This window comes from Nycticebus coucang, chromosome 3, assembly GCF_027406575.1.
Source record: "Nycticebus coucang isolate mNycCou1 chromosome 3, mNycCou1.pri, whole genome shotgun sequence".
NCBI classification, from domain to species: Eukaryota; Metazoa; Chordata; class Mammalia; order Primates; family Lorisidae; genus Nycticebus; species Nycticebus coucang.
Window position 1 is genome coordinate 16,183,824 of NC_069782.1, and position 25,245 is coordinate 16,209,068.

The window sequence follows — 25,245 nt, forward strand, 5'->3', positions numbered from 1 at the left end:
AAGTCTTATATTCTTTAATTTAATCTCTACCCGCCATCCTGGAAGGTGAGTATTTTTATTCCGACTTTGCCCGGCACTTTTGCATCATCTTTTCTGATGTCATTTCGCTGCTATGGACAGTGGAACAATGAACATATGGCAGAAGCTCAATTCATGTCTTCTCTAATAAAGGCGTAATGGGTGTGTTGTGCCCAGGTCGGAGGAGCCAGGCCTTTATCTCCAATCCCATATTTCCAAGTCTTTAAAGGGACATCTCCCCCATGTGGCTATCCTGCTGTCCCATGAAATGTCCAAAACTTCTCACTCACCCCCCATAAGCTGGCCTCTTCTACCCATCTCCTTCTAGTTTGCTTTGTTAGAGACTTTATGAGACTCTCTGGCGTTATTTTCATCGTGATTCTACCTTTATCACCACCACCACCACGTTATTGTCATCTTCATCATAGTCATCACATCTCTTGTTTATTGAGTGCTTGCAGTGTGCCAAGCAGTCTGCCAGGTACTTAACAGACGTCTCTTCCTGACAGCACACTGTGAGACAGGTGGTGTTATCCTCCCTTACAGATGAGGAAATAGGTCTCTTCATTAGGAAGTGAGTAGGGATTTGCCTAACTTTGTTCTGAGGCAAAATCTGTTCCCAATCCCCTTATGAGTCACCTTGTCCAATTGCTTCATAGCACAGATGGGAAAATGAGGCTCTGCATAAGTGACTTGGACCCCAGAGGGGCCATTTGAGTTGGGAGCTAGTTCTCTCCCAGTCTTAGAAATAAGGTGATGGGGGAACTCCTTGGAGAAATTTATCAATTTTTTCCATCTTAATTCCACGTGGCTTCAATTCGTGGCTTAACTCAAGGGTCACTAAATGCCCAGCCAACCGTCCACATCTACCCCTGTCCCCGTCTCCCCTCCACAGACTCTCATCCTTGTTCCAATGCACAGAGCTCAAGGCCAAGGTCCACTCTCCTCCACTTCCTTCACATTCTTTTTCCATCTTCACTGCTATGTTGTCTGTTTTTCAAACCCTCTTTGGAATTCAGTAAAATTCAGGTTCTACTGAGTCATTGTGAGATATGGTCTCCAAAACTAAAGTTTCCAACCACTTCCTGAAAATGAGCCCTGTGGACTACTGAGGAGGTGCAACATCATGGGTAATTACTTGGGCTCTGGATCAAACTGCCCAGGTGGAGATCCTAGCTCTGCCACTTAGTAACGATGACCATAGAGGAGTTCCTTTACTCTCCTCTGAGTTTTTATAAATACTGGAAACCAAATTAGACACTACTGAGTTTGTGCTCTGTGGCAGCCACTATGTTAATCATGATAGGTTTAATATGGCAGTTAATCCTTATCACAACCATATAAGAAATATTCTGCTTTTATAAAGAAGGAAATTGAGGCTACGAGAGGTAAACTTACTGTCCAGTGTCACATAGTTAATTATTAAGGACTTGAACCTAAGACTCAGGTTCTGAATTTGCTCTTCCATCATCATGCAATATGGCTCGCTAAAAGGCGGACAGTAAAACCTATGTTACAGAAATAACGAGAAAAAGTATATGCTAGATGCTTAATAAATGGGAGCCAGTGTTGTCATCACTAGGATCCTATGACATGATCGTTTTGTTCATAAAGTCAGAGTCAGAGAAGTTGAAAGTGAGCATCACATACTTGCAAGGGTCTCCAAAATGAAGGAATTATTTGCTGGGATGTTGTTCTAAGTCAACATGAAAAGAAAGAGAGATAAACACTATAATGATGTTAGAATGGAATTGGAATGAATTAGAATGGAGAGTCTTAGATGATAAACATGGGTTTAGCCTAGTAGTTTTGGGACAGGCAGACACCTTGGAATAACCTTCTTGTTTTATATACAAGGAAACAAAGATCTGACAAGGTGAAGAAATTTGTGTAAGAAAACATCTAGCAGGACTTGGAAGACTGTGCTTTAGGGAGTGTGTTGATGTGGAGCTTCTAGCTGTCTTCATTAATGGCTCTGATCAGTTACCTAAATTGGTCTGTTGACTTTCAGTCATCCTTCCAACAGGAAGCGTTTGTGGAGCTACAGCCCACTTGCCTATTGTTGTGCTAAGTGCTCTGAGTAGGAAGGAAGCATAAAGCTCATTCTCTGATTCCACACAACTACAGGGCCTTAGTAAGCAGAAATATATCATTAAGATTATTGGGCAATAAACAGTTCAGTGCCAGGGTGTCATGGCCAGTAGGGGGACGGTAGGAATGGAAGAGAGGGGGGGAAAAAGATACCAAAAGACAGCTGAGAGAGCAAGAGACAGAGAAACATCAAAGATGTGATGTCAAAGAGGCGACAGTGATTATAGCTGGCATCCCCTGCTTTCTCTCTCCTCAGCACTGATCACATCTACTATTTTCTCCTGTATGTTTAACTTCATCTTTATTGCATGCCTCTTCCACAAGATTGTAAGCTTGATATTGCAGGCAACTGCTTTATACCCTGTGTCTAGAAGAGTGGGGGCACACAGTGGGGGCTCAATGAATGCGTGTTGGATGAATAAGTCAAATGGGCAAGCCTTGGCCACTTCCATATGGATTGTGCTCAGTTCTTCAACTTTCCAACAACACCGTGAAGAAAGTATTATTATCTTCCTTCAATACTTGGGGAAATGAAGGCTCAGGGGATTTAAATAACTTGCCTAAAGTCACAGAGCTCAGGAGCAGCACAGCCAGTTATGGAAAAAAAAAAGACATAGCTGAATGTATTATATAGAATCAAAGCATTTCTTTTTTCTCATGAAAAATTTCAATCTCATAGAAAAGTATAGAGAGTTTAAAAATGAAGACTAGTGTACTCACCACCCAGCTTTATAATATCTTGACATTTTACTATATTTGAATCAGAATCTTTTTTAAAAATTGAAGATAAAGATGAAGACTCTGTGTTCCCTTCCTTAATCCCATTTCTCTGCCTCCTTGTTTTCATTCCTTGAGGTAATCATGATCTTCAATTTCTTATTTATTGTTCACATGCATTTTTATACCCTTCCTACATACACTTATATATCCATAATAACATATGGTCTGTTTCTGTTTTCAAATGATATAAATGGTATAAAACTTTATACAGTATTCCACAACTTACATTTTGACCTTTTCAGTTTTTTTTAGACCTATCTACATTAATACACACAGCTCTAGTTTAGCAGCTACTATTTGAATATTCCACAATTTATCTATTCCTCTGTTGATGGAATTTAGACAGTTGACACTTCCAGTGTTAGAAACTATCTGTGGCCAGGTGCAGTGGCTCACACCTATAATCCTAGGATTCTGGGATGTTGAAGCATGTGAATTGCTTGAGCTCAGGAATTTGAGACCAGTCTGAGCAAGAGCAAGACCCTGTCTCTACCAAAAGTAGAAAAACTAGCCAGGTGTTGTGCAGGAGCCTATAGTCCCAGCTACTGGGAAAACTGAGGCAAGAAAGATCATTTGAGCCCAGGAATTTGAGGGTGCTGTGAGCTATGATGACACCATGACACTCTACCCAGGGTGACAGAATGAGATTCTGTATGGCGAAAAAAAAGAAACTGTCTGCAGTGAATAATTTTGTACCTGTTTACTTGTGTCTAGGACTAGAAGCAGAGTTACTGGGCACAAAGAAACCTGTATCTTTAATCTTGAGAGTGCTAAATTGCTCACCAGAATTTTTTATGTTCTTACCGGTAGTGTATGAAATTCAATTTTCACCAACCTGAAGGTGAATGAAATAACAATGAATGTTAGTTGATTGTCCTTATAATTTGTATTACCCTAATTACTACAAAGGCACACATTTTTCATATGATTATTGTCTATTTAAATTTCTTCTTTCATGACTTGCTTGTTCATATTCTTTGCTCGTTTTTCTACCACAGTGTGTCTTCAAAAATCTATTTCAAGAGGTTTATTATATATTCTAGTGTTTAAGTCTTTGATAGTTATTACATGCATTACACAATATTTTCTCCCTTTCTGTGACTTTTAAAACTGTGTTTGTGGTGTACTTGTCAAACAAAAGTTTAAAATCCAGATGTCACCTGGCACAGAGGCCAGTTATTTGGCACAAAGTTCTTAGGAAGGTATTCAGTTGAAAAGATCTGGTATTTTCAAGTTGTACTCTTCATTTTCCATTTAGAGTAGATTATTTCATCAAAGAGAATGTGAAAAATCATTTTTAAAGACTTTCCACTCTATCTTTAGAGAGGGGGGTCTCACTCTTGCTCAGGGTGGTCTTGAACTCCTGAGCTTAAGCAATCCACCCACCTCTACCTCCCAGAGTCCTAAGATTATAGGGGTGAGCCACCATGCCTGGCCTATTTATTGAGACAGAGTCTTACTCTGTTGAGTGAGCTAGCATGTAGTGGCGTCATCACAGCTCACAGCAACTTCAAACTCCCAAGTTCAAGCAATCCTCCTGCTTCATCCTCCTGAGTAGTTGGGACTATAGGCACAGCTATTTTTTCTATTTCTTATAGAGATGGTCAGAATGGAGCAAGCAGAAGAAAGGATTTCTGACATTGAAGACAAAGCTTTCGAACGCTCCCAAACTCTCAAAGAGGAAGAGAAATGGAGGGCAAAAACAGATCACTCTCTCAGAGAGCTCTGGGATAATTAGAAGAAAACCAATATTCATCTTATAGCGATCCCCGAAAGTGATGAAGTGGCTTCACGTGGCACAGAGTCTCTTCTCCATGAGATTATGAAGGAGAACTTTTCAGACATGCCAAGAGATTCTGAAATTCAGATAGCAGACAGGTTCAGAACTCCAGCACGACTCAACCCAAATAAGACATCCCCCAGACACATCATAGTCAATTTCACTAAAGTTAATATGAAGGAGAAAATTCTGAAAGCAGCCAGATGAAAGAAAACCATCACCTACAAGGGCAAGAATATTAGAATAAATGCAGATCTCTCTGCTGAAACCTTTCAAGTTAGAAGAAGATGGTCACCAACTTTTAATCTAAAACAAAATAACTTTCAACCCAGGATCCTGTACCCAGCTAAAGTGAGCTTCATTTATGACGGAGAAATTAAATACTTCAATGACATTCACATGTTGAAGAAATTTGCCATAACTAAACCAGCTCTCCAGGAGATTCTCAGACCTATCCTCCAGACAGACCAGCATAATCCTCCACCACAAAAATAAACCCACACAGAAAATTTTGATCAAATTCCAACTTCCACAGTCACAAAAGGATTAAAAATGTCCACCGGATTCTCGAAAGGCTTATCAATATTCTCAATTAATGTGAATGGTTTAAATTGTCCTCTAAAGAGGCACAGGTTGGCTGACTGGATACAAAAACTCAAGCCAGATATCTGCTGCATACAAGAATCACATCTTATATTAAAAGACAAATCTAGACTCAAGGCGAAGGGATGGTCATCTATACTCCAGGCAAATGGAAAGCAGAAAAAAGCAGGCATTGCAATCCTATTTGCAGACACAATAGGCTCGAAACCAACCAAAATAAGGAAGGATAAGGATGGACACTTCATATTTGTTAAAAGTAATACTCAAGATGATGAGATTTCGATTATTAATATTTATGCACCCAACCAGAACGCACCTCAATTTATAAGAGAAACTCTAACAGACATGAGCAACTCGATTTCCTCCAGTTCCATAGTAGTTGGAGCTTTTAACACCCCTTTAGCAGTCCTGGATAGATCCTCCAAAAAGAAGCTAAGCAAAGAAATTTTAGATTTAAACTAAAGACATCTACAGAACATTTCATCCCAACAAAACTGAATACACATTCTTCTCATCAGCCCACGGAACATACTCCAAAATCAACCACATCCTAGGCCATAAATCTAACCTCAGCAAATTAAAAAAAATAGAAATTATTCCTTGCATCTTCTCAGACCATCATGGAATAAAAGTTGAACTCAATAACAACAGGAACCTGCATACCCATACAAAAACATGGAAGCTAAACAACCTTATGCTAAGAATAGATGGGTTATAGATGAGATTAAGAAGGAAATCACCAAATTTTTGGAACAAAACAACCATCAAGACATGAATTACCAGAACCTCTGGGATACTGCAAAGGCAGTCCTAAGAGGGAAATTTATAGCACTGCAAGCCTTCCTCAAGAAAACAGAAAGATATGGGGTGGGGGGGGGAAGCAGAAAGAGGGACGGGGGGGGCTTGGTGTGTGTCACACTTTATGGGGGCAAGACATGATTGCAAGAGGGACTTTACTTAACAATTGCAATTAGTGTAACCTGGCTTATTGTACCCTCAATGAATCCCCAACAATTAAAAAAAAAATTTTTTTTTGAAAAAAAAAAAAAGAAAACAGAAAGAGAGGAAATTAATAACTTAATGGGACATCTCAAGCAACTGGAGAAGGAAGAATACTCCAACACCAAACCCAGCAGAAGAAAAGAAATAACCAAAATCAGAGCAGAATTAAATGAAATTGAAAACAAAAGAATTATACAACAGATCAATAAATCCAAAAGTTGGTTTTTTGAAAAGATCAATAAAATAGATGAACCTTTGGCCAACCTAACCATGAAAAAAAGAGTAAAATCCCTAATTTCATCAATCAGAAATGGTAATGATGAAATAACAACAGACTCCTCAGAAATTCAAAAAATCCTTAATGAATACTACAAGAAACTCTACTCTCAGAAAGACGAAAATCTGAAAGAAATCGACCAATACCTGGAAGTATGCCACCTACCAAGACTTAGCCAGAATGAAGTGGAAATGTTGAACAGGCCTATATCAAGTTCTGAAATAGCATCGACTATACAAAATCTCCCTAAAAAGAAAAGCCCAGGACCAGATGGCTTTACGTCAGAATTCTACCAAACCTTTAAAGAAGAACTAGTACCTATATTACTAAACCTCTTCCAAAATATAGAAAAAGAAGGAATATTACCCAACACATTCTATGAAGCAAACATCACCTTTATCCCCAAACCAGGGAAAGACCCAACAAGAAAAACAAATTATAGACCAGTATCACTAATGAATATTGATGCTAAAATACTGCATAAGATCCTAAACAAACAGAATCCAACAACACATCAAAAAAATTATACACCCAGAATCCAACAACACATCAAAAAAATTATACAACAAGTGGGATTTTTCCCAGGGTCTCAAGGCTGGTTCAATATACGTAAATCTATAAATGTAATTCAGCACACAAACAAACTAAAAAATAAGGACCATATGATTCTTTCAATTGATGCAGAAAAAGCTTTTGATAATATCCAGCATCCCTTCATGATCAGAACACTTAAGAAAATTGATATAGAAGGGACATTTCTTAAACTAATAGAGGCCATCTCCAGCAAACCTACAGCCAATATCGTATTGAATCGAGTTAAATTGAAATCATTTCCACTTAGATCAGGAACCAGACAAGGTTGCCCATTGTCTCCATTGCTCTTTAACATTGTAATGGGAGTTCTAGCCATTGCAATTAGGGAAGAAAAGGCGATCAAGGGTATCCACATAGGGTCAGAAGAGGTCAAACTTTCACTCCTCGCAGATGATATGATTGCATATCTGGAAAACACTAGAGATTCTACTACAAAACTTTTAGAAGTGATCAAGGAATACAGCAATGTCTCAGGCTACAAAATCAACACCCATAAATCTGTAGCCTTTATATATACCAACAATAACCAAGCCGAAAAAACAGTCAAGGACTTTATTCCTTTCACAGTAGTGCCAAAGAAGATGAAATATTTGGGAGTATACCTAACAAAGGACATGAAAGATCTCTACAAAAAGAATTATGAAACATTAAGAAAAGAAATAGCCACAGATGTTAACAAATGGAAAAACATATCATGCTCATGGCTGGGAAGAATCAACATTGTTAAAATGTCTATACTACCCAAAGCAATATATAATTTTAATGTAATTCCTATTAAAGCTCCATTGTCATATTTTAAAGATCTTGAAAAAATAATACTTTGTTTTATATGGAATCAGAAAAAACCTCGAATAGCCAAAACATTACTGAGCAATAAAAACAAAGCAGGAGGAATCACGCTACCAGACCTGAGACTGTACTATAAATTGATAGTGATCAAAACAGAATGGTATTGGCACAAAAACAGAGAAGTAGATGTGTGGAACAGAATAGAGAACCAAGAGATGAATCCAGCTACTTACCGTTATTTGATCTTTGATGGAAAATATTTGTCGGTTATACCTCCGATAAAGGTCTAATAACCAGAATCCACAGAGAACTCAAAACGTATTAGCAAGAAAAGAACACGTGATCCCATCTAAGGGTGGGCAAGGGACTTGACGAGAAACTTCTCTAAAGAAGACAGACACATGTTCTACAAACACATGAAAAAAAAGCTCATCATCCTTAATCATCAGAGAAATGCCAATCAAAACTACTTTGAGATATCACCTAACCCCAGTAACAGTAGCCCACATAACAAAATCCCAAAACCAGAGATGTTGGCATGGATGTGGAGAAAAGGGCACACTTCTACACTGCTGGTGGGAATGCACACTAATACGTTCCTTCTGGAAGAACATTTGGAGAATACTTAGAGACCTAAAAATAGACCTGCCATTCGATCCTATATTTCCTTTACTAGGTTTATACCCACAAGACCAAAAATCACAATATAATAAAGACATCTGTACCAGAATGTTTATTGCAGCCTAATTCATAATTGCTAAGTCATGGAAGAAGCCCAAGTGCCCATCGACCCACAAATGGACTAGCAAATTGTGGTACATGTATACCATGGAATATTATGCAGCCTTTAAGAAAGATGGAGACTTTACCTCTTTCATGTTTACATGTATAGAGCTGGTGCATATTCTTCTTAGCAAAGTATCTCAGGAATGGAAGAAAAAGTATCCAATGTACTCAGCCCTACTATGAAGCTAAATTATAGCTTTCCCATGAAGGCTATAACCCAAGTATAGCACAAGACTATGAGGAAAGGGCCAAGGAAGGGGAAGGGAGGTGGGAGGTTAGGGTGGAGGGAGGGTATTGGGTGGGGCCACTTCTGTGGTGCATCTTATAATGGGTACAGGCGAAACTTATTAAAGGCAGAATACAAACGTCTACATACAATAACTAAGAAAATGCCATGAAGACTATGTTGAACAGTTTGATGAGAATATTTCAGATTGCATATGAAACCAGCACATTGTACCTGTTGATTGCACTAATGTACACAGCTATGATTTAACAATAAAAGAGAGAAAAAATAAAATAAAATAAATAAAAATACATACAAATTGGTTTTTAAATTATCTTTGTTAATTATATTTGTTTATATATTTTAAAATTTTCTTCTTCTTAAAACTGGGTCTCTAAATTCTCTGACAATCTTCCCATTATGAATTGGGGGTCTATGTATCCCTTGAATCTTGGTAGTCCTGTGACTACTTTGACCAGTAGAGAATGGGGGAAGTTACACTGTGTCTAAGACTGGATCCCAAAAGCAGAGCAGTTTGACCTGTGGGACACTCACAGGTGAAACTCCAAGTTGCTGTGTGATCCTGACTCAAAAAATTCATAAACATAATAAAATTGTCATTATAAAGCCATTACACTTTGGGGTAATTTGTCACACAGAAACAGTAACTAGGACATTGTTGTTTCTTATATTATAGTCTTTAGCGTATGACTATAGACTTCTTCTTGCTGAAATGCATCCTTTAATAGTTTTTCATTGTTTTTTTTTTTTTTTTTTTTTTGAGACAGAGTCTCACTCTGTTGCCCAGGCTAGAGTGCCATGTCATCGTCACAGGTCACAGCAACCTCAACTCCTGGATTCAAGCGATTCTCCTGCCTCACCCTCTTCAGTAGCTGGGACTACAGACACCCACCACAATGCCTGGTTAATTTTTTTTTCTATTTTTAGTAGAGACAGGGGGTCTTATTCTTGCTCAGGCTGGTCTCGAACTGATGTACTCAAGCAATCCTCCCACCTCAGCCTCCTTAAGTGCTAGGATTGCAAGTGTGAGCCATTGTGTCTGGCCTGTTTTTTTCTTTCTGAGTGAAGATCTGTGGGTGCCAGATTCTCTTAAGTCTTCATATAATTGAATATCTCTTGAATAATAGTCGACAGTTCTTTGTTCTCAATACTTAAATGATATTACTCCATTGTTTTCTGGCATCTGTCATTACTCTTGACAGTCTAATAATTGTTCTTTTCTCTCATAGATTTAAATGGTTTAATCTTAATCCATGAATATATTTTTTTAAAAAACCACAACCAATGTGAATTAAATAAATTTTTCTGGCTCTTTTGTGGCATGCGTCTGAGCCCATTAATTGTGATAATTGAAAAAGTCTGGGCTTTTGTGGTCAAGCAGATTTGATTTTGAAACAGAACCCTGACACTTGCCACATTGATCTTGGGCAAGGAAATTCTCCAGGCTCCCTTTCTTTTTAAACCTCTGTAGAAAAGTACCTATTATTATCTGATTTATAGAGTTAATGCAAGAATTAAATGATAGTATGTGCTTCCAAAATAGTCGTTATAATGATTATCTTTATCCTGTCTCTGTTTCATTTCTGTCTCTAATCTTGTCTGAGTCCTCCAAGCTCTACCTCATCTTCTTCCTTATCTGTCACATCAAGGGCAGTATGCAGGCCTCGAGGAGTAGTGTGAGCAGTAAAGAGAAAATGCTTACTGTAATGTCTAAGTATATTGGGTCTTCTATAAATGTGGCCGTGTTCCTAGTTTTCATCAGCATTCTTAGACCTGAAGAAAGGTTGACAGGTGGTGGCAGGATAGCATGGCAGAAAATACCAGCTTTACCCTGGGAAACATTCTGGTTGGACCCAGTCTGCTGTCTCTCTGACATGCAAGTTTTCTCCCCTCTCCGGGTCTCTGTTTCCACCCCTGACTGCAGGGAAAGCTATTCTTGCCTCCTAGTGCCTGGTAGAGGCCTGAATGACTTTGCAAATGTCAAAGTCCTATAATTTAGCAGGTTCTTCATAAAAAGAGAGCCGGGCCAGGCCAGGCCATCTAAGCATAGAGAAGCCATTGGGAAGGCACGGTCACGGCCTCTTGTGCTGGGAGCCTCTCCCTGACAGATGCCCACGTGGCCTCGCAGGCCCTGCCTGAGTGGGTGAGCTTTGATGCTAGGCCACAAAACAGGCATGTGAAAAAGTGAAACCCTGGAAGTGTTGTGCAATCCTGACCCTCTAGCTGTCACATCCAGTCTGCTTTTAGACTGTTATATGCCAAAGCACTTCCGGAAACTGTTGTTACTTTCCAGATGTTTGTAACAGTGAAATAAGCAGGCATTTGGGGAAAGCCTGGGATGGAAGGGTAAAGGCTCCAGTGCTGACTTGGGATCCAGGTATCCTATGAACTGAGATCAGTCAACTAAAAGCATGGTGTTTTTTCTTTTTGTTGTTGTTGTTGTTGTTTTTAATAGAAACTTCAGCTTGCTCGGCTCCATTAGAACTGAAAGTTCATTGCCTGCCAGCCTACCTTTGGTGACTAATTTCACTAGAAATGCTGCTTGCAGCCAAGAAAGAAAGTCTGGCTACTTTAGTTCACAGCATAGGTTCTTTCAGTGAAAAGGAATTAAGGAGAAAAGAGTGAAAAGGAATTAAGGAGAAGAAAGGAGTCAACTACCTTTGAAAGAGGCTGTTCTGGGAAGAGGTGATAGAGTCCCCTACGGGATCATTGTGATGTTCCACACGATCATTGTAATGGTCAGCCTGCTACGCTGACACACAAACCCTGCACTCATTCATAGCAACAAGGACCAAGTGGGAGTTATAAGATATATAGAGCTGGCCCCTGCGGCTGGGAGAGGGGGCCAGGGAACAGAGGGCTCTTTTTCCTAATTAGCTGTTTTCATACAGGGAACACATGACCCAAACACAACCACCAACTGGGTCTTTGACATCTACAGGCAGAAAGGGGGAGCTGGGCTTTTGTCTGCCGCAAATTCTTTCAACTTGCCTGTCACCCCAAGCTGCAAAACTCAACAATGAGTCAGATGAGCTGGACCATTTCAGATAGTTTGCTAAATGGACTTGGAGACAGGTATTATTTCAACCCGTTCAGGGTTGAAAAATACTGTAAAAGTGAAATTGGGTTAATATCTCTTTCTTTTCTTTCCTCAAGGATTTGTGATTTGATTTTATTTTTTATACTTTCCCCCCATTTGCCAGAATCTCTAGTACAGCCTAAAACAGTGTGTGGTTCAAAAAGAAATAACACATTTTAAGGAACAATATTTCTTGGTAATAAACTCATTTCGTTCATAAAACCTAATGGTTCTACCGTTCAAACTTTCTTTTTTACACCTACCATTAACTCAGTAAAAACAAATGAACTTCAAAGAATATTGCAAAGGGAATTAATTACTTTCCCTGCCTAATGAAAGGCACTTGATAGTAAACATAGTTTAAGAATCCATAAATTGAAGACTAAAGGATATAGCAAGGAGAGGAAGCTTACTTTGTGGGTGTATATACGTATATTTGTATATGATGATATTGTTGATTCTTTGATTTGAAAGCAACGAAATAAATCTCAATTATTTTTCATCTGTCCACTTAAGTGAAAGCAGGTATGTATGAATGATTTTTCCAGAGCTAGAGGTAACATGTGCTAACACTAACTATGCTAAACTGGAAGTCATCAACATGCCTTGCCTCATGGCACTGCCCAGGTGGCAGTCACCAGAGCATTTCCACATATACAGGCCAAAGAGAATTTCCATCTGTAGCCATGGTGCAGGCAGGTTCAGAGAACTTTCCAATGCTGAGATTAAAGAAATCCGTAACAAAACGCTTCTCCAAGTGGGTAAACACAGTCTTTCACGGACAGAGCTGTTTAGGAAATATAGTACCTTCTTTGTTTTATCACATACTCACTTCATTGTATAGCACAACTGGAAAATGGTGACAAGACCATAAAAAGCTAGATGGAAAAGTGTCAAATTAAACCCAGGGCAAAACCCAGAGCTGACTGGCTTAATTGGAGATAATGAGCAGCGAAACCACATCTCTACTGCAAAGTAAAACAGAGAACTGAAGCAATTACCCAGAAAATTTACCAACAGCCCTCTGCCGAGATGCCTAGAAAACTGAAGCCAAAGTGTTTTGGGATTTCAGATGTCCCAATAATGTCTTGAAGTCCCACCTCACTTTGCCAGTGATGATCTGAGCTCACTACATACTCCATTCTTCCAGGTGAGAACTAGAAAGCTGTGTCCGGCATTGTAGACTAGCACTCACCCCAACTCAGAGATTAGGTTGCTGCCTTTGGTACAGAGACCCTTCTCAGTGCCTCTGAGCAGAGATTTCAAACCTTGATATACTAGAGAGCAGAACTTGAGGTGGGGATGGCTCCTGGGGGTGAACAGCACCCAAAGGAACCAGAAGATAAAGTGAATGCAAACGTCATCTTCGGATGTTAGAGTACATTATAAAGAGAGGGTTAGATGACCTACCTACCACCGGAATGTCAATCAGGCCATTCAGACTCAGAGGCTTCTTCATGGGCCCAGTCTTAGGAAGTCCTGACTACTACGGACGTCTTTAAAATGTGGCTGCTATAGAAGCTGTAACCACTGGGGACATCAAGTGAGGGGGAGCAGAACCACTGCAGTTCAGTCCCCTTTAACCTCAGACGGTACTGTCTGCATGCAAACCTCTTGTTTTCAGACCGATACTTCACCTTTAGTACGCAATGCTGTCCTTCTCTCTGAAAGTTCAAACAATGTCCCATCCCCCCAGAACAGACGTGTTTCAGGGTGATGACCTTATGGCCCCAGAGACAGTGAGGAAGACTGTGGCTGACCTCACAGAGGTAGATCCAATGTGCGGGACCCAGAGAAAGTCTCTGGACGTGGGGAGGGTTGGAGTAGCCTTACCAAAGCTGGGGGCACTATGCAAGGTCATGTCCCGAATCACCCTGGTGCCAAAACAGGACCACATCAAGAGGAACTGCTGGGCCACTTTCTTCAGGGAGCCTTGTCTCTTGGTAGCCACCTACAAAAAAGTGAATGGCTTTACCAGTAGTTGATTTGACCTTTTATTTATTGTTTCTTTGAAAAACGACAGGAAGCAGGACAATTAATGACAAGGTTATGGGTGGGGGAAGCAGAAAGAGGGACGGAGGGAGGTGGGTGGGGCCTTGGTGTGTGTCACACTTTATGGGGGCAAGACATGATTGCAAGAGGGACTTTACCTAACAATTGCAATCAGTGTAACCTGGCTTATTGTACCCTCAATGAATCCCCAACAATAAAAAAAAAAAAAAAAAGAAAAACGACAGGAAGCCTATGAGTCTCCAAGTTCAATACTATGGAGCAACGGTTTTTGACTTTTTTTTTTTTTTTTAGCTGCAAAAATATACTTTAAGACTCAGTATACACAACAGACAGAAGAGACACTGACCCAGCTGAATCAGGTTGGAAGACTCAGAATCCGGCCTCCTACCACCCTCTACCCCCTGGTGGTGGGGGTTGGGCCTCTCCTCAGAACCCCAGGGCTCCATGGCTTCTGAGGAGGGTCTGGATAGCTCCAAAGCGGCTCTGTGTTAGCCAGGTGTTTACAGAAGTGAGTGATGGGCTGTGAGACCCCAGACCACTCTTCAGTGCTGGCTTACCAACCTTTACAACGCAGCGGTCCACCATGGTGTCCAGCCACTCAACGTAGGACTCAATGGGAGACTGCTCCTCCAAGAGATGGTCGAACTCCTGATATACTATCAAAAGGAGAAGCCCACACACATCATTGCAGTTGTGTTTAAAAAGAGCTACATCTTAAAGAACAAAGGAATCAACTTTGAATAAAATAAAAACTCCAAATATATGTCTAAAACTCCAAAGTCATACACACCCATCAGCACTGTAAGCTTTAGCCAACCCATATTACTTGCCATTCCTCCCCAAAGCTTGTTTCTTTCTTTGCCTTACTCTTTTTTTCAGGCAGTTTCCACTGCTTTGATTGTTGGGTTCCTCTTTGGCCTCAGCTGAAAGGACGCTTGTATGAAATGAAATCCTTTTGCCCTTCCTCAGGCCCCTTGCCAGCAGGACAGGCCTCTCCATTGTATTCACACACACTTCACTATCTGTGTTCTGCTTTCATCACGTCCCTAATAGCACTCTGTACAGTCAGGTGCGCATGTGTCTCCTGCTCATTCTTTGTCTGATATCTTTATTCTCTGGTATGTTATCTGGGATACAGCTGTTACCCAACAAATGCCTGCTTGAAGAAATGGGCAGGGCATTGCTTCTCTCTTGCTCTCTGTCCAGGGGAGGGCACAAATGACCATTCAAATGTTTCTGGAGCACAACTATATTGGCCAAATAGTTTAATCAGTCTCTCAACATTTAGCATGTGGAAGGTTCTTCCTAAGTATTTGTTGAATAAATGAAACAACTTCTCTACCCCGTGTTTTCCTTATTAGTAAAAGGGAATCATAACATTTTACAACCTGCCTTCAGCCTCACATCAGATAACTGAGCCTGGAAGTCCTTCGGAATCAATGAAGCATGATAGAAAACAGCAGCATGGCCGGTTACAGTGGCTCAAGCCTGTAATCCTAGTAGCACTCTGGGACGTCAGGGCGGGTGGATTGCTTCATCTTATGAGCTCGAGACCAGCCTGAGCAATAGCAAGACCCTGTCTCTTTACTAGACCCCTCTCTAGTAAAAATAGAAAAATTGGGTGGCGCCTGTGGCTCAGTGAGTAGGGTGCCGGCCCCATATACCGAGGGTGGTGGGTTCAAACCCGGCCCCGGCCAAACTGCAACAACACCACCACCAAAAAAAAAAATAGCTTGGCGTGGTGGCGGGCGCCTATAGTCCAAGCTACTTGGGAGGCTGAGGCAAGGGAATTGCCTAAGCCCAGGAGTTGGAGGTTGCTGTGAGCTGTGTGACGCCACGGCACTCTACCGGCACTCTACGGAGGGCGATAAAGTGAGACTCTGTCTCTATAAAAATAAATAAATATATATATATATATATAAAAATAGAAAAATTGAGACAAGAAGATCGCTTGAGCCCAAGAGTTGGAGGTTGCTGTCAGCTATGGTGATGCCATGGCATTCTATCCAAATGTGTCTCAAAAGAAAAAAAAAGAAAACAGAAGCATGGCTGTGGTGACCTCCAGTTTGAGACATCTCTTTTCATTACATTTTTTGTGTCATATTTGGAGCTCAATAAACCAAAGTACAATTCCATACAGTTTGTTTTCATTTGTCTGAAATGAAAACACTATGCTCTATTTTACTTAATTGATGACCACTACAAGAGGAAAGCTTCTGAGACCAGAGGTGTAACACTTATAATGAGAATGGGCCTTAAAAGTCAATTTCGTTGATCCATCTCATTTTAGAGATAGATGAAGAGTGACGTCTAAGGAGATTAAACCACCCACTTAATGTCAGAGGGTGAGTTAGTGGCAGAGCAAGGACTGGACCTGCGTCTCTGGGTATCTCTGTGTTGTTCTTTCATTCTTATAATACTTGGTGTGTATCCGAACTATTGTGGTTTAATTAGTGATGATGATGATGGTGGTGGGACAATAAAAATGCTGACAGCTGACATTAGCGAGTGCTTGCCGTGCGCCAGGCACCCTTCTAGATGCTTTTCTGGATGCACTTGTCTAACCTTAAGACAGCCCCTAGGATGCAAATTTCACGCAGGCAGGACTGGGCCTTGTCCACTGTTCTACCTCAGAAGCTGGAACAGTGCCTGGCACCTGGTAAGTGTGTAAGTGCTTGTAGACAGAATGGATGAGCAACACAAAGAGGCAGACACCATCATTACCCCCCCACTTTAAAAATAAGGGAGACTGAGTAACTTCCTAAAGGTTTCACAGCTCGTGAGTAGCTGAGATTTAAACATGGCCTGACTCAAGCACTCACCTCCTACCTTGCCTATGCCCCCGTGCCACCCTGTGTGCTAGGCATGTGTCATGTGTCTCCTTTAGGCCCTCCGCATTACTCCCATTTCACAGAGATGGAAACCAAGGCTGCAGCGCACTGGGGCCAAGGTTTGAATCAAGGTCTACTGGGGATCCCAGCTACTCTTACCACAGCACCCATTAACACCCATTCTAACCAGCATACACGAGCACCAATGTGCACTTTTAAAATTTAAGGTAAGCTGAGCGTTGCCAGGACCTACGCCACAGATGTGATGCTAACCCCCAAAACAAGAGTCTGCAGATTTGTCAGCTGGCTACAAAGAAAGGACAGCACAGAACACAGATGTCCCCAGCCCTGCTTAAACTGACCTGTGGTCCAGGACTTCCCAGCTATGTGGCTGGGAGGTGAAGGGATGGCCCATGTGCTGGGCCCTCTACCTTTAGGCCTGGCACCCTTCCCTCTTTCCCACCACTGCATCACATAGTAAGACCCAAAACATTTGCAAATACTTGTTCAACTTTTGATTTGCCTTCACTGTAAGGTGCATGTTGGGTCAGGATGTGTCCATCTCGTTCACTGCCCAGTGTCTAACATAATGCCTGACTGAGGGTGCTCAGTAAGGACTGGCAGGGTTGACCCAAGCCACACCACTTCCTCCCCCAAGAGAAGAATATAACTGTGGCTTTAAAGTGCACCTCTCCACCTGAACCTAAGGGAACTTCAAGAGAAATCCCTCCATGAAGTGACCTCCATGGTACTCCAGTGGAGGCTCAGGCTCTTCGTCCCTTTAACAAGCTATGCTGGTTGTATTTTTCCCTGAGTCTGGTACACATATTCTTCCCTCACAAAAGGCACTAATGGGAGACAAAAAGGAGTCTGAAGCTGTGAGCAGGATTAGCAGAGCTAAGAACTAGCTTCAGCCTGTGTCTGTACTCAGTGTCCCCCACAGACACTGTTGGCACCTGCTCTGTTCCTGGCTGTAGGGACCCTGGGGACATGGTGGTCAAAGGTACTTCTTGAGCTACAAGGGTGTGGGAGATATACTTTCTGGTGACTGTCTAGCAGGGAATAGAAAAGAAACAAGAAAGCATGACTGTAAGCACTTAAACAGATCCCAGAACCTCTGAAACTCACCACGTTTGATTACTTTTCTAATCTCTGCTCCTTCATGATATAAGCAGTTCTAATGAGTGGCGGTGAAGCTGAGGCTAGATGTGGGTTCAAGACCCAGCTCTGCTACTTAGTGGCCATGTGACTTTGAGTAAGGTTCACCAACTCCCTGAGGCTGAGTTTTCTCATCTGTAAAATGGGGGTATATGAGTATCCTTCCTGTGGTGTGGATATGGAGATTAAATGAGACCGTGCATGTGGTGAGTTGGACATAGGACCTGGCCTAGAATAGGCAGTCAATACATTGAATTGGTATTTTAGTGATGATCTTTAAAAGTCTGTGGAGGAAGAAGTCAGAGCCTGAGTTGAGCTCTGGGATCGCCAGGAAAGATGGCCCAGGGAAGGGCCACATGTTCACACACTTCAGCTATGCCATTTGCTTTGAAATCTGCTTAGTGGGAAAGAGATTTGCAGTAAGAACTTCTTAGGGGAACTTTGTGTTGTTTATAAACACCACGAGCTTAGACTGGGTGGCTGAAGAAATTTTCATCTCAAGACAACAGTGCAGAAGGCATGTATTAGAAATCTCAGGGGGCTGGGGCTTTCAGAATAGGCCCCTCTTCTGGGGGCACAGCCTTTCTGCAGCTCCCCAGACAATGTCAGTACTGGGATCCTGGGCCTCACCCCATTCAGAAGGTGAGGGTGCGGTGGCCATCCTCCCCTCCCCTCCCCCCAGGCCTCTATGCTCTCAGAACCTACTTTTCTGAGACCTGATAGAAGCACCACCCTTCCTGCCCTTAGGTTCCCTTTCCCCAGAGGCATGGGAAAAGAATGCTGACCCAAGTAGGGAAGATAGCCTGGGGACACTGATGGATCCTGGTCCCTGGGATATAGGATGCCCCGCACAGACAACTGGGGTGGGTGTCTGAGGACTAGCAGAGATGTGCTATCAATGATAGTGTTCTCTGGCCCTCTCATGTTGCTTTACTGCTAAGTACGAACAGCCTGTCCATGTCAGGATAGTATTTCGTATACCTGCTATCTGTATGTCGGAAGTCTTTGTCCATAGGAACATGAACATATGTTCACAGAAGGGAACCACCATCCACCTCTTTCTCAAAATAGTTAATGATCACAAGGTTCACCCGTCAATAAGTGGGCTGACTCACATGACCTTCCAATGGAAAACAGCATAACCAGCTGACATATGCTAAGAAAGGCAATGAGCTTTTGTTCTCTTTTTTTATGCCACCTCATGGAACCACAGCTGGCATTCAGGGTGACAAGTGGGGGGCCCTTTGCACGACATTGTGTGCTGCCCCAGTTGCAGCAGAACACACTTTCCCCAGCAGTGTTGAGACACGTCCTCTCAAGTTAATTAGTTCTCCCTTCTGTGCCAGCCTATTTCATAGGAATAATAATAAGGAGATGATCCTGGGAGAAGGACAAGGTGGGAATGCCACTTAAATATTTACTAAGATATTTACTTTCTTTAAAAATAATACCAGAAGGACAATAATTCTGGGGGGTGGCATCTTACACTGGATGATGAGTTTCCGGTGCTCATCACGGGAGTCTTCCATGGTGTAAAGGGTCTGCTTGGTGATGCTGTTCAGGTCCACGTTTCTCCAGTCTTCCAGCATCTGGAATGTGATGTCTGCACTGTGGATCACAGTTCGAGATGCCTATAATCCAATCCAATCAAGTCGTTAGCTCATGGGTTGTTAAAACCTCCTTACTTTATTTCTATGACTTTTTAATGGATCTGCTTATGGCATTTTGCAAACTACCTTGACGGTCAGAAGAACTCAGTTTCAGGAAAACAGGCTTTATAATTCAGACACTGTTTTCTTCTGTGGCAAGGTGACCTAGGCCAGACCAAACCCTGCTGTTCCTAGCCAGCACCTTCGGTCTTGACCCCATGGAACAACAGGATGAAGCCCAGAGATCTGTCAGCTTTCTGTGGGATTTAGGAATCTTCCTGCTAGCCCTGGGCCTGAGATAGATTTAATCCTAGAAATTTCAAAATGAGTATTTTTTCATATAAATGCGTTCTGAAGCAGATTAGGCTCTAGTTTTCTGTTTTTGTTTTTTGTTGTTTATGTACATAGAATGATTAAAACAAATATGAATAATTTAGATGGAGGAAAAGAGAAATTGTACTCTAAGACTCAGTAGTTTCTTACAGTATGCATGTATATGTATGTAGTTATATATATATTCTTATATACACAAATATAAATAAAACATATAAACATATTTAAATATATATTCCTTAATGCTATCGCTTTTTCAGGGAAACCTCTTTATTGAACTTAAATTTATAAGTGAGGAAATACTTAGAATACTGATAAAAGAAAAACATATATTCAGGATCATTTCCTTTACTTGTGTGTTATCAAAATGTCTTTTAATAAAATTCAAAAAGATTTAAAATACACAAATACACTGTAAATATCCCAATGCTTATGAATTTCCAGGCAAAGGTAAACACTGACAACCCATTATTATACCTAGACTGTCCCAGCACAAGTAAAATCTTCCTTAAATAATTGTAGAACTCTTTAATAAAGGTCACAAAGGCCTAGAATATATGAATATATGAGTTAGGCCGGGTGCTAATGACAACGAAGACAACTGACTGTAAAGATCAGGTATCCTAGATTCAAACAGACCTAGCTCAAGTCCTGGCCTTGCTGCTGACCAGCTGATGGATCTGGAGCAGGAAAGTGGATCACCCTCAGTTTTCTCATCTGTAGAATGGAGATGTAATAGTACCTATCTCTCTTTTTTTTTTTTTGTCCTGAGCATGTTTCATCAGAAATGCATTGTGAGCTGCCTTGTGACAGTGAATCAAACTGTTGACTAAAGGGTGAACTCTGCAAGCATTTGGAACATGCTTGCTCACAGTGTGTCCTGCCATTGTGTTTAGGTCCATAGCATCTACCTCTTCAGGAGGGCTGCTCTTGGAGATTCCTTGAGATAATGTTTGAAAAGTATAGTGCGCAATGCATCAAAGTGGCTACTGTTGTTCAGGTCGGCTCTCTTTGCAGTGATTGTGCTGACACCTCAGGGCTTTTGCATATGGTGTTGTCATTGGCTGCTTCAACTCAAGCGTCACATCCATGGAAAGCCCTTCTGTGACCAGTTTATCTAAATAGGACTTAAATGCTTGGTTGTTCTCTATGTCTGTTCTGTTTTTCACAACACTTATCACTTGTTTTTTGTTTACTTTTTTTTTTTTTTCTGCTGAAGGCAAGTGCTACTAAGCATAGTGTCAGGCACACAGTTGGCGCTCAGAAGATGTTGTGTAGTGAATGGCTGAGAAATGAATGCTGAAATGCTTGCTTGCCACTTCGTCTGAAAGAGCCTGGGTATGTGAATCTTGAGTCTAAGTATGTGGGGTGAGCGTGATTGGATGTTGGTTAGTCTGGCTTACTCCATGCATGCGTTTAGGACGGCTCACTGGGATATTAGCTCAGATATTCCATGGTGTTTTATTCCTACTACTAATCCCAGTTCTCTGTTTGGTCCAGGAATGTGTCTGAGAGCCATCCAGTAAAGACGGGAAGGTGACATGGGACAATTAAATTACATACTATCTTTCTGGGGAAAGTGAACAGGGGCTGTGTGCACACGCATGGGCACAACACATAGTTACAGGCATGAGTGTAGATGCTTTTATCTCTAGGGACCAAGTGCTTCCTAAATTGTCTGAGCCCCAGAGAGAGGCACCAAAACCATGTCTAGTTCCCCAATATGAACCAAGACCTGTCTTCCAAGCTGGAGAAAAGAACCAGCCAGTACCCTTAGGAATATGGCAGTGTTTCTTTGCGTTGCTTTTGTAAATATTCATTTGCTTCCCTCAATCCCATTAATCTATCAGGCTCTGCCTTGTCCCCACAACAATGCCTGAGGCAGCCTCTGTAGTAATCTGCATGAGTCTGGAAGGGTTCCTCTCTGGTCTCCAAGTAACCCCCTATGCCACTCCTGCCTGAGGCATGAATGAGGGGTGTGCAGGTGTGGTGCTGTACTTTCTGGATCCTGGCATGAAGCCCTTTTTCAGGCCACTCTAACTAGAAACCCCTCCCTCCTTGACCTTGAATAACCAGCATGAACCCAGAACCAAGAGCACTTTGAGAGATTGCAAACCCAAAGACATGTAAGGAGCAGACAGGTGACTTGAGTGAGGTGAGTGAACTGTGAGAGAGCTGGCATGATAAGGAAGTCAGTGGCCACTGGAGGGAAGCTCAGCCATAACTCTGCAGCAATTTGTTGTTGTTGTTGTTGTTGTTTTGAGACAGAGTGTCACTATGTTACCCTTGGTAGAGTGCTGTGGCATCACAGCTCACAGCAACCTCAAACTCTTGGGCTTAAGCCATTCTTTTGTCTCAGCCTCCCAAGTAGCTGGAACTATAGGTGCCCACCACAACGTCCGGCTATTTTTTGGTTGCAGTTGTTGTTGTTTAGCCGGCCCGGGCTGGGCTCAAACCTGCCAGCCACGGTGTATGTGGCTGGTGCCCTACTCACTGACTTATGGGCACCAAGCCAAATTTGTTGTTGTTTTAATAGACAGGTCTTGCTCTATCTCTCAGGCTGGAATGCACTGGCATGATCATAGTTCACTGCAGCTTCCAACACTTGGGCTCAAAGCGATCCTCCTGCCTCAGCTTCCCAAGTAGCTAGGATTGTAGGCTATACCACCGCATCTAGCTAATTGTTTTATTTTTTTTTTAGAGGTAGAGTCTTGCTATGTTGTCCAGGCTAGTCACAGACTCCTTGCCTCAAGCAATCCTCCTTCCTTGGCCTCCCAAAGCACTGAGATTATAGGCGTGAGCCACCATGCCTACTTGGCCAAAAAATATTTTTAAACATCTTTAAGTCAAACAATAGCCCCATATATCTTAGGTCAGACTTGGCCTATAGCCATTAATTTGACCTCTGCTTTAAGGTCATTAATATTTTCAAGTAATGTTAATGGGTTATCTGGGCAGTCCTGAATCTTGGCACCAGGGACTGGTGCCATAGAAGACAGTTTTTCCAGGTACAGGGTGTGGGGATGGGGGAATTAAATGCTCATAAGGAACACACAATCTAGATCCCTCACATGCACAGTAGGGCTCCTGCTCCTTTGAGAATCTAATGCTGCTGTTGATCTGACAGGAGGCGGAGCTCAGGCGGTGATGCAAGTGATGGGGAGTGGCTGTACATCCAGGTGAAGCTTCTCCTGTTCATTAGCCCACTGCTCACCTTCTGCTGGGTGGCCCAGTTCCTAACAGGCCAGCGACTGGTACCGGTCTGTGCCAGGTGACTGGGGACCCCATTATCTTAACAGACTTAGATTCTCTTGATTACAGTAATGCTATTATATGCCATTACCTTATAACTGTGGAACTGACAGGGACATGGCATGGGATCTCCCACTTTCACTTTATACCCTTTTATGATTGATTTTTTTTCATAGCACGTACATGTCACTTTTGCTAAAAATAACGCAAAGTCAGAAAAACTAAACAAAACTGGGCAAATGTTTAATATACTATGTGGCTTTGAACTCTTTTGGATGACACACAAATCCTCTTTATCTGTTGGAATCATGTGCTTCAATGAGTCACAACCGGGTGATTTTACCTCCCAGGCCACGCTGGCATTCTTGGCTGTCAGGACTAGGGGCAGGTGTGTGCTATTACTGTCATTGTGGGTAGATGCCACACAAACCACTACCCAGAACAAAGAATTATCCAGCCAAAGCTATGATTGAAAAATCCCAATTTACTTAGGGATTTACTAGGTTCTGTGGGCCTAGAACATATCTGAAAGGTTAAGGGGCAACTAGTATCAGAAATTATTTTGCATATTACTGAAACTACTTAGTTATTAACTAACGTTTTTGTTCCTTATCTGTAGAAATTAAAAATAATAGTGAGAGTGCCCTGTTAATAACACAACCTGACAGATCCTGCAGAAAGTTGTTTTTGTGGGTTTGCCCCTCGTTTGCAATGACTCAGCAAATGGTGAGTCAAATACATAGCAGAGAAGAGTTACCTGGCAAAGATGGTTTAGTGATGTTTGTCGTCTCAGAATTTGGGAAAATCGTCTTGACACTACAAGAAGAAAAAAGGTAGTTAAAAACATTCACATGCTTTATGATCTTGCCTTGGATTTTCTAGGAGTGGATTTGAAAAATTTCCTTATTTTACCTGAAACTGTTTCACTACCCCCCCACCCCATTTTATGCACCCGCTGGTGAAACTCTGTTCTTCCACCCGGGCTTCAACAACTCTTTCCTCATGGTGACATTTGGGGTACATATTTCAAAGTCATGTACATGTGGTGCTTGCAGGTGTGAGAAATGGTGGTGTCAATCAACCATGAGTAAAAGCAATTATTTACTTGTCTTTCATTTCGCTAATTGCAAACTCAATCACTTCTCCCCATAAACAATTGCAGGAATCAAGTGGGAGCTTTGAAGAAGCCCCTTTAAAGAGTAGTATGTCTAATAGGAAACCTTGATTGAGCCTCAGGTTTGTGTAGGGCTGGGGCATCTTCAATGTGGCTTTGTATTCATAATCTGCTGTTTTTATCAAATGATCTCTGAGACCTACTTGCATGTTTTGATGATTATGCAGTTAGGAAGAGATCTTGTTTCCTATGCCATATATATAATAGGCTCATAATTTGAAGTATGGTGACCTTGTATCTGTGGATTTCAAAGCAGACAAGACCTGTGCCTGCCTTAGGTCATCGTTCAGAGTAGGGTTTGTTTCTACCCCTTGCACATTCTCAGAATGCATTCCCAGGCTCCCCGTGAAGAACGATTGCCTCCAGACACACACAGGTGGAAGGTACTACAAGCCTTGTTGCTGCTGCCAACTGTGAACAGGTTTGTTTTGTCAGCATAATTAAAATGAGCATGGGGTATTCTTCTCATTAATTTCTAAACTGGTCAAGAAATAGTCAGAAATTTCCCTAGGATTATTCTAATTTAGACTCAGAGCCAGCTTGAGTTGAAAAATAGGGTGTGGGTTAGAGGAATGGGGGGGTGGGGGCTGCAGATGAACTTCTAATTTTCCAGGCCGATCAATCGTTAATCCTTTTCCTTAATTACTTTTTCTTTAACTTTGTGATGTGGAATTTAGTGCTCATGAAAAGAAAAGAACTGAGAGCCGTGAAATAAAGCGGGCTTTATCAATAGGTGATGGGCGCTGCAGGCAACCTCAAAGCAAGTCTGAAAGGGCTCCCTTCGCCTGT

At 41.7% G+C, this 25,245-nt stretch overlaps 1 protein-coding gene across 9 annotated transcripts in view; it reads right to left on the reverse strand.

The window, feature by feature from the left end:
* The window catches only part of RFX4 (regulatory factor X4), a 183,346-nt gene that overhangs the window by 29,761 nt on the left and 128,340 nt on the right, over positions 1-25,245 (reverse strand). For all 9 annotated transcript variants that reach the window (XM_053586647.1, XM_053586644.1, XM_053586648.1 and 6 more), the window contains 4 exons: positions 24,040-24,098; positions 19,535-19,679; positions 14,621-14,715; positions 13,880-13,997 (listed from right to left, as the gene is read on the reverse strand). In XM_053586647.1, coding sequence (XP_053442622.1) covers positions 13,880-13,997; positions 14,621-14,715; positions 19,535-19,679; positions 24,040-24,098 — 417 coding nt within the window. The remainder of the gene's footprint in view (positions 1-13,879; positions 13,998-14,620; positions 14,716-19,534; positions 19,680-24,039; positions 24,099-25,245) is intronic.